The 14,962-nt window shown below is 39.3% G+C and overlaps 1 protein-coding gene across 1 annotated transcript; it reads left to right on the top strand.

Moving 5' to 3' along the window:
* Positions 1-12,493: 12,493 nt before the first annotated feature.
* On the top strand, positions 12,494-14,680 carry LOC141444218 (uncharacterized). The gene is made up of 3 exons (XM_074109694.1): positions 12,494-12,601; positions 13,124-13,671; positions 14,479-14,680. The coding sequence occupies exons 1-3, from the start codon at positions 12,599-12,601 to the stop codon at positions 14,657-14,659; spliced, it is 732 nt and encodes a 243-aa protein (XP_073965795.1). The 5' UTR covers positions 12,494-12,598; the 3' UTR covers positions 14,660-14,680.
* The last annotated feature ends 282 nt before the right edge of the window (positions 14,681-14,962 follow it).

The raw sequence follows: 14,962 nt of genomic DNA, 5'->3' as shown, positions 1-14,962 counted from the left end.
AGGCCGCTTCCAACAGAAGCAACTGGAGGTCTATGGGGGAGGCCTATGTCCAAAAGTGGACGTCCTACGACGATGACGATGATAATAATGATGATGAAAATACCGATAAAATTTATTTCATTCGTTTCTTCTTTGCAGTCTGAGAAATTAAAAGTATTTTAATTTAAATAAAAAATCAACCTATAAACATTTTTTTAATGAGGTAATCCAATATGTCCATCAATCTTCCAAAACAAATTTCCCGGCCCTTAAACGCAAACTTGAAACCTTTTAAAACTAACAAAATTAAAAAACAATCTCGCTAAATCGAACGTAAATTTTAATCGACTCTCAATTATCGATGATTCGCATCCCTATCGATTAGTGTTGTGATGGAATAAATTACAGTAACAAAATTAAGTCGAAAGTCAGATTGACGAATCGCTGGATCGATTGATGCTTAATCGAATCAAGGTCTGGTTGTCGACGAAGGCGCGTCTCTATAGATTAGTGCTGCGCTCCGAGGATTCGATTATCGACATAGTGACTGAATTTGCGTTTGGACTATCGCGGCTTTTAATTTTGAAGCCACGATATTCTTTCATTATAAGAAAAGCGGAAAACGTATGTATTAATTATGATTAACATTTTTAATTGCATAATCTCCTCTCGTCCTACACACACGTCTTCTCTCAAATGAACACGCACAAAATTGATTTTTTTCGTAGGTATGTGCATGTGTCCTCATGAGGTTTCCTTTGCAGTAAAGTTCAATAGTACATTGTGTCTTAAGGGCGGTAAATAAGGAATTACGAACGAGACTCTATTAGAAGCCCGAAGTCGAACACTGAGGGCTTTAATGAGTCGATGTTCGTAATTCTAGTACCTCCGTGCGACATACAATGTTTTTCATCACATTTGCGAGTAAAATTTTATAATTCTAAAAGGAAAAATATAATTGTTCCAAATATTGGCGATATTTTAGGTTGCGCTCTTGGTAGCGCTGCTCTCCGCCGCAACGTGTGTGTCCATGTGGTCCTGCTGCAGCGCGCGCAGCGCCATCAGTACGGGCACTGACTCATTTACCGACCACGGGTTTCATGACAAGCACATTAAGGTCGAGGGTTTTTATTTGGGGGGTTGCAACCAAGGTAGCCTGCATTTTTCGACACTGTTTACGAGCAAGTGTGATGAAAAAAGTTATTTCGCACATAATGAAAAACACCGAGGTGCGAGTTTGAACCACGGCCCTCTGTTTGAGAAGCACAAGTTAAAACACTAGACTTCCACGCCTTCCGTTAAATACAATGCTTTATTTATGCTCGTCATGACATATAAAAATAGTCAATCATTTTTCTCTTCTATTCTTCTCATTACAATACCTAGGTGTATTAAGCTTATTTTTTTTGTTCGTCAATAAACAAAAAATCCATACTAATATTATAAATGCGAAAGTGTGTGTGTTTGTGTGTTTGTATGCTTGTATGTTTGTCCGTCGTTCACGTCGAAACGGAGCGACGCATCGACGTGATTTTTGGTATAGAGATAGTTTATGGGCCACAGAGTGACATAGGCTACTTTTTAACCGGAAAAATGCACAGTTCCCGAGGGAACAGCGCGCGATAACCGAACTAAACGCGGGCGAAGCCGCGGGCAGAAGCTAGTAGTTTATATCTTTGTATTATTTTGTTACACTTTAAATAAAAACTTAAACAAAACTTGGAGTGATCAATAGTACGAGTATATAGAACAGGTATCGATAATTGAGTTTGTCGATAGAGGAACTCCCTACCTGTCATAACATTTTGCCATTTCTATGCCCGATCACCTGTTAACTATTTTGTAGGTTAGCTTTTACTTCGACTACGAATACGTTTAGAATAATGCGTTTGAATAAATTATTGTTTCAGTAAACGCTAGTTTTATAGCCACACCACCTCATTGCGCGGACAAAGTGATTTTGGGGTGATATTAAAGATTTTCAAACGAATTCTCTTTACAGCGGACGGTTATTTAGGTACACTTTTTTTATTCGACAAGATGGAAAACGAGCAAGTGGGTCTCCTGGTGGTAAGAGATCACCACCGCCCATAAACATCTGCAACACCAGGGGTATTGCAGATGCGTTGCCAACCTAGAGGCCTAAGACCTTTTCTCTCCACGCCGAAACACAACAGTGCAACTGCACTGCTACTTCCCGGCAGGATTAGCGAGCATGATGGTGGTAGCAATCCGGGCGGACCTATACTTTCCGATCTTTACGTAATAGTACGTACAGTCGAATGCAAAAATATACAGCCATAGCGTCAAAATATGTGGGTATACCTTATGTTTAGTGGGATAAATGTGTATAGATATTTATGATTTCTTGGTGACGTATATTATTGAAGGGCGTCGCCAGCCGGTGGCCCATGAGGGGGCAAGTTGATATGGAGAATGAGAAAAGTAAGATTGTAGGTATTTATTGGAATTGGTGAATTCATTCGAGTTTCGTTTCGACGTAGGTACAGGAATGATCGATCAAGCAGGTTTAAAATAAAGTCAAATCAACATCGAATTGGCTTTTAATAATTTATTTTCTTAAGTCAGTACGACGTAATAAATCATTTTTTCCTTTTTTAAACATGCCATAAACAAGTAGGTATAGAGATTACTACATTCGTCCTTTCCATCCCTAACACGTTACATCTCCTCAATGAGTCGACGAGGGGGTCGCACTGTCCGGTGGCTTTGTCGTCGTGTAGCCGGGGTGATCATAACAGCACGTGGCGCCCCTGCGTGTTCTCTTGTGGTGATGCTACTGGACTTGGGTGTTGGCTGCATGGAGAAGAGGTTCAGGTGTGGAGAAACTTCCGCACTTGAGGGAATGCTTAGTGGCGTTGGTGTTTGAGTAGGAGTCGGATTGGGTGTTCGAAAGGGTGGTGACGACAGTGTTCCTGGAGGACTATCTGTCAATGATGCTTGATGTGAGTTTTCTAGTGGTGGGTTCGAAGGTAGTGATTCCGATGGCAATCTAGGACGGATATGATCAGCGTACCGGCGAATATTACCACCTCTTGGAGTTGAAATGATGTAAGCATAACGATGTTTTCGTTCGTTTACGACTCCTGGTTGCCAGGTTTTCTGCAATCGTGTTCTATGATAAATTGCGTCACCGGGCGTATACTCTGAATTTTTATTTGTGGTTTCATTTATAATGGCCTGTACGTGTTGGTACTGCCAAGTTCTTCGTTTGTTTGGTCGTATGTTCGATAACAAACAATTTAACTGTCGTCCAAACATGATTTCAGCTGGTGATTTGCCAGTAGTGGTATGTGGTGTGATCCGGTAAGTGAAAAGAAATTCTTGTAGACGCTGTTGCTGGGAGCCTGATGAGGATGAGTATCTGGTTTTGAATGTGCGTACGAGTCTCTCCGCTAAGCCATTAGTTCTTGGGTGATAAGGTGATGACCTGATATGTAATATTCCTTGACGTTGACAGTACATTTTGAATTCTGTTGACGTGAATTGTGGTCCGTTGTCAGATACGATCATTAGTGGTAGACCAAATGTGCAAAATATGTCGTCCAAGACGGAGCACAAGTTTAAAGTGGTAATGCCTCTCATTGGTCTCACTTCAATCCACTTGGACAACGCGTCACTTAAAACCAGCCAATAGGTGCCTTCGTAAGGACCTGCGAAGTCGATGTGTATCCTTTCCCACACTTGATCTGGAATTGACCACGAGTAAATGGGAAGTTCTGGATTGTGTGGTCTATGTTGTTGACATCTAGTACATCTCTTGACGTAATTGTCTATGTCTTCGTCAATCGATGGCCACCAACATAGAAACCAGCAAGTGCTTTCATTGCTGATATGCCTGGGTGACCTCTATGAAGGTAAGTCAAAACTTTTTGCTGTAGGTTTGTTGGTATAATCATTCTTCCTTGCCACATAATGATTTATTTTCTACAGAGAGTTCGTTGCATTTTCTGAAGAAATGTTTTATGTCGTTAGTATATTCAAGTTCTCTCCATCCAGTTTTTATGTACTTTAAAACGTCCATTAGTGTCTTATCTTGAGCAGTTTTCTCTCTCAAGATGTCTTCAGAAAGATGTAAATCAGCCATCCTAGTTCCTAAAAGGGTGACTCAATTCTGTGTACTACTCGTTCTGTTTCGATGGCCGAGTCTCACAGTTGGGCAGTCTTGATAAGCAATCAGCTAGTAGATTATTTTCTCCCTTTGATAACATATTTCGTAATTGTAACTGCCTATTATTAGTGCCCACCTCACAAGTCTGTTGTTAGCAAGTTTGGTCAAATCAACATCGAATTGGCTTTTAATAATTTATTTTCTTAAGTCCGTACACGAACGTAATAATCAATTTTTCTTTTTTTAAACATGCCATAAAACAAGTAGGTATAGAGATTACTACACAGGTCAAGTCAAAGACTTAGGACTTTGGTTTGGTTGCTTTACATTTGGCAACTTTTTACAGCCCTGCTGACGCCCATGATGTTATTTAAGTATGCTTCTGACCGTACATTGCGTCTCAAAGGGCAGTAAATAAGTAATTACGAACTGTTAGAAGCTTTGTAATTCTTATACCGCCCATAAAATAAGTATATTTTAGGCTAAGGTTTATCATCAAATGCATATGTGAGAAACCTTTATTTCATAGCCATGATGAATCTTTTTTTTCCTAATATATTAAAATGAACTACGACAGGCAATATGCAATTACGGAGTGGTAGCCCAAGACTGGGTCGAAGAGCGGGTAGGCAGACCACCGCGGCACCGGCCCGTTGGTCGGATGACATCTGGCAGGTGGTTGGTAAACTGGTGGATGAGACTAGCACCGGACTGGGCAAAGTGGCGTTGAAATAAAGAAAGAAAGAGAAAGAAAATATTTAATTGCCAACAGTACAAACAATGCAAGACAACAATATAAACAATACAAAGATAGTAGTCTGTCCTTGCGGCAAAAGGAGCAAACTCAGCTAATGCTACGCTTACGCGGAAGCTGCCAGCGCTGGTTACAGTCTGCCCCTGTTGACACATGCTGGAATATGTGTCTATAGCGGTTGGATGGCGGACAAAAAGACGGAAACAGTAATACCATACAACTATACCTTATACCCGAGAGAGGCCTTTACCCAGCAGTGGGTGGATGTGGGCTGACTTGATTGATTGATAAAAATGAATCCCTATTTCCCTTGGTCACGGCATCACGCGTGATCGGCTGGACTGATTTCGCTAATTCTTTTTTTGTTGAGTTTGCTATTGTCAGGACAAGGTATTATAAAAGGAGATTTAGAAATTAAAAAAAAAAACTACACCGGGGGCGAAGCCGCGGGCACCAGCTAGTTTTAAATAAAATTAAATAACTGCCAAATTAAAAATAATATCTTCAAACCAGTTACTAAGAATTGTTATTAATTAATTAAATAATAATTAAATATTATCATGGGACACTGGACACCAAAAGCAAAATAAAGCTGAAATGTTTTGATTTTGATTTTAGAGTATAATATTTAAAATGCCTCTTAGATGGTGCCTTTTTATAGTGGGGTATATTTATGTAGTTTTTATTTATTTTGTTTCCTATCATATTGCTTTATCTTGTGTTGTGTTCCTAAATATAAATAAATAAATCCTTTCAGATAGATACAATAAAAAATTAAAATTAAAATGTCAATGTGGAACTCAATGTTTATAAAATGGGTCACAACTCGTAGGTTTGGCCAGAATACACTACTAAAACATTAGGAATTTTGTCTAGTACAAAATATAGAACAGGTATTGGTGAATACGTCATATAAAATGTATGAACCAATCGATAAAATGGCTGCACTCCCATTTCCGGTGCAGCTCGGGAAAACGATATTCTAGTTTTCTGAATTATGAAAAACTAACCCTTTATCAGTGGTTTTGCTCGCTTAAACCAATAGATCATATATCAGCCGTAGGACGTCCACTGTTCGGAATGGGCCCACCCTTGTAGACCTCCAGTTGCCTCGGTTGGAAACGGCTTCCATCCACCGTGTCGTCCGTCCACCTCATTAGAGGACGTCCTACGCTGCGCTTGCCGTTCCGCGGTCTCCACTCGAGAACCCTCAACGGCCATCTGTCCTCCGTGTATGGCCTGCCCATTGCCACTTCAACGACCTAATTCGCTTGTGACATAGTCCTTCTACGTATCTCTCCTTATTTCTGATTCTATAGATGTGACTGCTTAATTAAAATTCTGGTTTTCCACTAAATCGGCTAGCGTTCTCAATATCAATTTTTCGAAGTTAGAATTATAATACAATTCTTTTAACCTTTTATAGTTCAAACTAGCAAAACAAAGTAAGTACTTCGTCGTCAAGCGAAGTCAAACGTCTAAACTAAATCTAAAGCTGTCATAATCAAGCTTTTGATGTAGAACACGTTGAATATCTATCAAACACGACTTAAAAAAAACATAATCAAACTAATAGAAGCTTAAATTATTTAAGACTCTGAAGAAGTCTTGTGTAGTTATTTCTGTAATGCAACGGCAACCAAAGGAATTCTTCCGACAGCTAAATTTGAATGCGAGCTGATAGGCAAAGCTTTGCAGCTCGCGTCGAACGGAACTGCAACTTCAGGTGATTCAGGCTACAACGCAGGGTTACCAATAATAACTAAATAACTAATAATTCAATAACTGAAAAGCTCAGACACACCAAATCATTTTGTCATTATAAATTAGTTGATCGCATTTATTTTCGAACTACCTTCAAATTCTTTTTTTTCACTATAATGACCAGATTCCCAAATAAGATCAGCGCCGTTCGCAAGATAATAGAATTGCTTTTAACCATTTCGTGACAGCAAAACGTAACAATTTTTTATTTCTTTTATTAATTATTGTTGCTGTTTATCAAAAATAAAAAAACTTCCACTAGAAGCTTAAATTATTTAAGACTCTAGTAGGTTTTTCTGTAATGCAACGCAAAGGGAATTCTGCCGACAGCTAAATTTGAATGCGAGCTGATAGGCAAAGCTTTGCAGCTCGCGTCGAACGGAACTGCAACTTCAGGTGATTCAGGCTACAACGCAGGGTTACCAATAATAACTAAATAACTATTAATTCAATAAATGAAAAGCTCAGACACACCAAATCATTTTGTCATTATAAATTAGTTGATCGCATTTATTTTCGAACACCTTCATTATTTAAAAAAAAATCTGTATCTCGCTAAATCAGTCATTTTACTTGATATCTAACTCTACACTCATAATTTGTATTTGTAAGTTGCGCTTTGACTTTAATTAAAACATGCAGAGGCAAAAGCCTCTCCTCTTGATCTCCACACCTCCCGGTTCAGCGCAATGTCAGGCCGATCCCTTGCATACGCGTCCAAATTGTCCCGCCATCTCCTTCTCGGTCTGCCTCGCCGTCGATGGCCGTCCTCCGGTGCCCACCAAGTGACTGAGTGAGCCCACCTCTGGTATCATCTCTGGTTGATAGGTATCAATTAATAAACTGAAAACATCAACAGTATTTTTTTTTCGTTGGTTAATCCGGAGAGTCAGATACTTGGGTCAGATAACATCCTTCGAGAACAGGCAGTCAAGAAAAATCGATAGGCGTATCGATAATGCCTGGAAGAGCTTCTGGTCCATGAAGACGCTAATGAAGGGCAAACTTCCTCTGTCACTTAAGCGTAAACTCGTCGACATGTGTATTCTTCCCATTTTAACCTACGGCGCACAGACTTGGTCATTGACTGAAGCTCAAAAGTCCAGGCTCAAGGTTTGCCAACGAGCAATGGAGCGCAGTATTCTGGGTGTTCGAAGAACTGATCGAATCAGAAACACGATACTGCGCTCTAAAACTCGTATCACAGATGTGGGTGTCAAGACAAGGAAAAAAATCCGGAGAGTGAGAAAATGGTGAGTGGATTCAGATGTGTCAGTTAGCTGTTCACTGAGGTCACGTAAAACAATTTGGCGATCCGGTGAGAGTCATTTTGTTACTGCCTCCCGCAACTGAGAGTAGTGATCTTTTTATATTGTTCGTCAGTGTAATTGTTTTACAAAATGGCGGACACAAAAAGGCTACTCATTTTTTGTGTCAAATAAAAGGGGTCAAACAAATATTCCGCCAGTTCTCTGGCAGCCCGTACTATCAGCGGGGTTAAGTCGCGCATTACCCGCGCAAGCATCTCAAGGCAAGTGGTATATCGGCAGCAGCTGTGGCCTGGATAGAGCGGAGCGGGAGCGGATCGGGGAGCGGAGCGAACTAAACGGGGCTAAGAGCGGTTACAGACTACGTCCGATTCGAATTTGACCTGGATCTGTGATAATTAATAGTATCCTACGCTATCAACTTGTGCAGCAACCAACAACAATGCAATTGCAATTGTGCAATGTTCTGTCCTCAGAATGCAGCACTAGCACAAACCTTAGACAGCTTTTTAAATGTCTTAAATATCTTTTAAATGTCCATAGGATGCCATAATATTATAATATTTCAATTATTTTTTTGGAACTATAACAAATCGTTACTATCGATGTTAAATATCATGTTATTTTGTTACTAATAAATATGTCATGATCTGTCATGGCCATAAAATAAAAAGAGAACTAACGTCATTGCGGTTTGTTTACGGTTCGTGCTAGTGTCAGTCAACCCCTGCGCAGAGTTTTGCGTAATATTTCCTATCGTGAATGTAGTAGACAACTAAGTTTTAAGCAATGCAGGGAGTGAGGACTAGAACTGAAAACGTGCTCGATTTTAACACGCTTAAAAACGATGTCACAATTTTATGACATTGCAATGCAATGTATCGTAAAATTTTCTGCACTAACTTGACAGCGTTAGTATTCGTGATCATTTTAAAATCCTACGTTAGCGATTATACGTGAAGTTCTCTGCGCTCCTCTCTTGGTTTCGCACAAAAATTCTAAAGGTTTTTGTATGAAGATAAAGATCTTTACACGGGACTTGTTCTGCTCTCTTTTTGCCCTACTTTAAAAATGGCTAACCTCTAATATAAACCTCTTACCACCCCGTGACGTTTCGTGATTTGATGTACACGCTCCTCCCTTAATCCCCTATGAAGATGAAACTAGAAACGACTCTCTGGGTCAACAGTGGGTGGGTAGATTACCTATTAGTGAGGCACCCATCAAAAATTAATCCCGTATCCCGCTGCCAGCTAGACCACAGCCTTACGTACAAAACGCGTTAGCTCCACGCGATAAGCACGGTCATCACGGTAATGGTGGAGCTCCACCTTGCGAGGGAGTGCGAGTGAGTTTGAGATGAGAAACTTGTAACCACTGCAAGGTTGAAATCGAGTATGAGTATTTCTTAAATGCTTTTGTTTAAAGGTTTTGACGTTATGTTTGCTAAAGTAAGTTTGCCAACAGGGAATATTATGCAAATCTCTGCGCAGGGCGAAACTAGCACAGACCGTAAACAAACCGCCATGACAACGTCAGTTCTCTATTCTGGCCATGACGGATCATGATATAACCATGATTAGTAACAAAATAACCATGATATTTACGGGATCCTTTCGAATGCCATAATTTTATAAGATTGGTTTTTTGGAATCTTTTTGTATTTTATTTCAATTCCAAATTTTTACTTTTACGGTCATCCGTAAAACCGAAATTGAAAAACAAACTGAAATATAGATGCACAGAAAAAACAGAAAAATAAGACCATCACTGGGAATCGAACCCAGGTCCTCGTAATCCGTACGCGTGCTATACCGCTACACCACTGATGGTCAACGGTACCGACACGAATTTCTCTATGCACCTCATAATCTCAGCTTGTGTTTCTTACTTAGTCACTTAAGCAGCGACGCTAGCGACATCTATGCCGTAAGCCCTCAAACTTTTAATAATACTACATTATGACAATATAATAAACAATACATTATGACTTATAATTTTATAAGTCATAATGTATTGTTTGTCACAATTTTTGTTAGTCATATTTTTTTTTCGCTGAAACCGTACATTTTACATATATTTTTAAATGGTCATTCTGTAGAACTCTATAGGTTAGGTTAGGTTTGTTTTATAACAACTCTGAAAAATAAATGGTTTCAGAGAAAAAAAGAGTTATGTCAAACATTACATTATGACATAGATTATGACTAACAATTTTCGACCAGTCGATATAGACCCAAACATCAATAGTAACGATAGGGCTATATTTTCAAAATTTAAACAGACATTTAAAAGACACTTCAGACATTCAAAAGACGATTTACGGTTTGTGATAGTGCTGCATTCTGGTGACAGAACATTGCAGTAATATGCCCCATTGTACCACCAGCTGAAATCTACTCCTTACTCCGTTCTATTGTAAAGGTTGCCTGGAAGAGATCGCTCTGAGGCGATAAGGCCGTCATTGCTTGCTTTAGATTTTTTAGCGAGTAACGAATTCTTCGGAGACGATATCACTTTCTTTCTTTACGCGATAGAGTCCAAAATACGGGAATTCGCCAAAGCACTAAAGTCATCGACATAGCTCGAATAATATGCTAGTTGAAGTGGTTGAAGAACATAGCCGTTGAGGGAGAAAAGTCCTCAAGTAGCGACGGCGAACGGGAAGACGAAGCGTTGAAAGGCCTCCCACTAGATGGAATGACGACATCGTGAGAGTTGTCGGCTGGTGGATGCAAGTGGTAGTTGTCGTTCATTGTGTCGTTCTAAGGGGGAGGCCGTTGTTCAGCAGAGGACGTCTTCCGGCTGATGATGATGATGTCACAGGCAAAAGCTAGATTCTTTTATGGCACGAGAATTTCGTATTGTATTGTCTTCATTGTACATAAAACGTATGATAATAACAGTTTACAAAAGAGATGTACAGAGGCGAACTTATCTCTTAAAGGAATTTCCCCTGTTAACCTTCCTCCTTCCTTTTTTCCAGTTAATTATCCTTCTTCTTCTCCTTTCCTTTCTTTTCCTTTTTTAGGGTTACGTACCCAAAGGGTAAAAACGGAAACCCAAATACCAAGACTACGCTGTCCGTCTGTCGCCAGGCCGTATCTCATGAACCGTGATAGTTAGATAGTCGAAATTTACACAGATTATGTATAATTGTGGCCGCTATAACAGCAAATACTAAAAACGGAATAAAATAAATATTTAAGGGGACTCCCATACAACAAACGTGATTTTTTTACCTTTTTTTTGCTAATGTCTAATGAATGTTGTATAGGATGGTACTTGTATTTTCTCTCCTTCTTTTTTTAATGAGTATGCCTGTGAATCGTTTCGCGTATTAAAATGCCACTCATACACAGAAAAAAAAACTCATTAATGATATTAGTATGCATTTCACCGTAGTAAGGGCCAACGAGTGTCCTGGCCGATAAAAAGGTGGAGCCTGTGAGGTTGCCGATTATTATTACAATACCCCCCCCCCCAAGGTTTGTTCCGCCTGAAGTCTGTGGTACATATTTTTGAAACTTTGAATAAGTACATATAAAAATACTATTTTTACACTTGACTGTACCTACGTCTGTGAGTTTATAGAAAAAAAAATTGCAAAGTAATAGCGTAAAGTAAAGTATGCATGCAGCAAAGTAATTGTTTCAGTTTATTGATATGGACCTCCGCAAAGTAACGCGTAATAAATTATTTAAAAACTGACATCTCAAATCAATGCGTCAACTAAGTTGACACTTTAAATAATGTTCATAAGGTCCACTTAAAAAAAAAAGTTATATCAGCGAGATCAGTATCCTTGCGATAGTTCTTAGCTATGTTTCATTAGAATCGGTTTAGCCATTTTTGAGATATTGATTAAAATGACAGTGTCTGAGGTTTTCAATTTTTTTAATTTACTTGGGTTTCATTATTTACCTATATACCAGTTTGTTTGATATATACTGCTTACTACGTTCATCATCATCATTATCATCATCATCATCATCATCATCATTAGCCGGAAGACGTCCACTGCTGAACAAAGCCCTCCCCCCTTAGAACGCCACAATGAACGACAACTCGCCACTTGCATCCACTGTATTATGTGTTGTAGCGGCAATTTAAATATGAATTACTTATGTATAAATTTCAGCTCTTTATTAACCTAAAAAACGCCGTGGTGGCCTAGTGGTTTGACCTATGGCCTCTCAAGCAGAGGATCGTAGGTTCGAGCCCCGATTCGCACCTCTGAGTTTTTCGAAATTCATGTGCGAAATTACATTTGAACCACGAGCTTTAGGGTGAAGCAAAACATCGTGAGGAAACCTGCGAAGCAATTCAATGGAGTGCGTGAAGTTCCTAATCCGCATTGGGCCAGCGTGGGAACTACGGCCCAAGCCCTCTCATACCGAGAGGAGGCTTGTGTCCAGCAGTGGGATGTATATAGGCTATGTTGAGGATGATTAACCTAGTGACGGATAGACGGATGGACAGTATAGTGACATTAATATTGTGACAAATATGGTACGGCAACAATGATTGTAAAGACAAAACATATAAACTTTACTTTTAACGCAAAACTCAAAGGATTGTTGCAAAACTGCATCTAGTAAAATTTATGACATTACCCATTCGTTTTATTTCATGTCGTAAAGTATACAGAATTGCAAAAGCGAAAAGCATGGGGGAGCGATGAGTGCTGTTCGCTGAATTATGGTATGTTATTTATTTGTAATACGAATCATCTAAACTTGATAGTTATACTATACCAAACTTTTATTATATGAAATGAGTGATTATACGCTTGTAATACCAAATTAAAATATATTTATTAGAATTATGGAAAATAGTTTGCTTCCTATTCTCAGACCTACCGAATATACGTAAAAAATTTCATGAAAATCGGTCAAGCCGTTTCGGAGGAGTTTTGTTACAAACACTGTGTGACACGAGAATTTTATACGAATTACACACTAGTTTACGGTGCGGTGTTTATGACGAGCTTTACGGTGAAGGAAAACATCGTGAGGAAACCTGCATAACAAATCTGCGAAGCAATTCAACGGTGTGTGTGAAGTTCCCAATCCACACTGGGCCCGCGTGAGAACTACTGCCCAAGCCATCTCATTCCGAGAGGAGGCCTGTGCCCTGCAGTGGGACGTATATAGGCTGGGATGATGATGACACACTAGTTTAGATGTCGATATTACTTTTACTATCGTAATTTTATTTTCGCAGAACGCACTAATCTCTTCAATTCTTCTTTGGCACGTGGTCGTAGTACTATCAAAATCGGTCAATATCACAACAACCAATAACACAACAACCAATACAACAGAAACCAAAGATTTAGAGCTACAAATAGATGCGCTAGAAAAAGAAAAAGATGAACTATTAAATAAAATAAACCAAGCGATTGATGAAAGCGTAAAAGCTTTGGAGCGTGTCAATGATTCTGATTCTAATGATGGCCGACAATACTTGATGGAACTTAGACAACAAATCAAAGAGCTTGATGAAGCTGATTCAGATGAAAGTGATGAGAAGAATGCAACGAGTTCAGAAAACCATATCAATGAGGTTAATGCAACTGATGAATTCAGAAGATTCGGTAAAATAAAGCGTAATGATCCAAAATCTTTTCTCGCTGAAAGAGTGAGACTTAAGAAGAGATACAAAAAAGGTTCAGCTTTTATGCAGACGGCACAGCATTTAAAAGTTGAAAAAGATATACGAGATTGGATTGCGATGAAGAATGAAGAAAAGAGGAAGATAAGGGAGTACAGGTAAAACTGGCCAAGTGCGATTCAGACTCGCGCACGAGAGTTTTGTACAAATTTGTAGGCATCTGTGAATATCCAGCATTAGCTTTCCTAAGCCAGTGCTAGTACGCAGTGTGGGATCAGTTTAGTTTCGATGGTTGGTTACTGACAGACAAATTAAAAATTAAGATTTTCAGACTTCTCTAGCATTACAAATTTTAAGTTTCTAGGACAACCGGAAATACCCTAAAAGTTTTTCGGTTACGGTAATTTGTATGGAAATACTTTTTTTCAAGCGTACTGTATCTTGATTCCGTTACAAGCAAATATTCACCCAAATCCGCCCAGACGTTTAAGTGTGAAAGAATAACAAAAACACACACACACATTACACACAAACACATGCTCACAAAACGTTCACACTTTCACACTTATAATATCAGTAGGACAATAAGTACTCCTTCCATCTTATTGGGGGGTCTTCCTCTAATGCGATTGTTGGTGCGGGGTCTCGACTCGAGTCGAGGATGAGAGGATGACATCTATCGGTAGGCAGGTGGTGGATGGAAGCAGTTGGCAATGAATCATTTGACGTGGAGAATTGGAGAGGAAGCCATGTTCGAAGACAGGCCAATAAAAGGCCCATGACGACAGGCCACATCGCTTGAAGGACAGATAACGATGACACCGTAACAGTTGCGGGGAACCGATGTTCATTGTGGCATTCTAAGGGGGAAGCCTTTGTTCAGCAGTGGACGTCTTTCGGCTGATGATGATGATGTCAAGATGTCGAATAGGATTAGTGTATATTTACTATCCTTGGTATTTCAGGTTAAAGAGAAAGCTAGAAGAGTCCCATTACGAAATATGCCCGAGGTTTGGAGAGAGAAGGAAAAAGAAGAAACGGCGTAAGAAAAGGAAAAAGGCGAAGGAGGGAGACCTAAATGTCCAGAACCGGTACATGCCGTGTTGTCGAAAGTGTTGCAAGAAGTCGTATCTGGGATGCTTGTGAATAAAACTCAGGAAGTAGAAATTGGCGTTTTATTTAAAACTTTAATGAAAAAACAGGACAAGAGGGTGTCGGACACGCTCAGGATGGCGTTCCGTAGCCGTTACGTTGAAATCATACAATCCGTATTAAACAAGTAATATTTTTCAAATGATTTTGTATTTTGTTGTACTTACGTAGTTTCCAAATAAGTATTTTATAAGTTAGGCTCCTATTTAATCTTAAACTGGTGTGTACAAACAAATTTCAACAATATGGTGGAGTTTTAAAAATACATAGCTGTTAGTCTTATTAATTTATCAGTCT

Source organism: Choristoneura fumiferana, chromosome 29 (assembly GCF_025370935.1).
Source record: "Choristoneura fumiferana chromosome 29, NRCan_CFum_1, whole genome shotgun sequence".
Taxonomy (NCBI): domain Eukaryota; kingdom Metazoa; phylum Arthropoda; class Insecta; order Lepidoptera; family Tortricidae; genus Choristoneura; species Choristoneura fumiferana.
The sequence above is the reverse complement of the archived record's forward strand: the minus strand, read 5'-3'. Positions and strand labels throughout refer to the sequence as shown.

Coding starts and splice junctions, on each gene's coding strand:
- LOC141444218 (XM_074109694.1), top strand. Junction 13,672..14,478: donor AGGAAGATAAGGGAGTACAG/GTAAAACTGGCC, acceptor TTGGTATTTCAG/GTTAAAGAGAAAGCTAGAAG.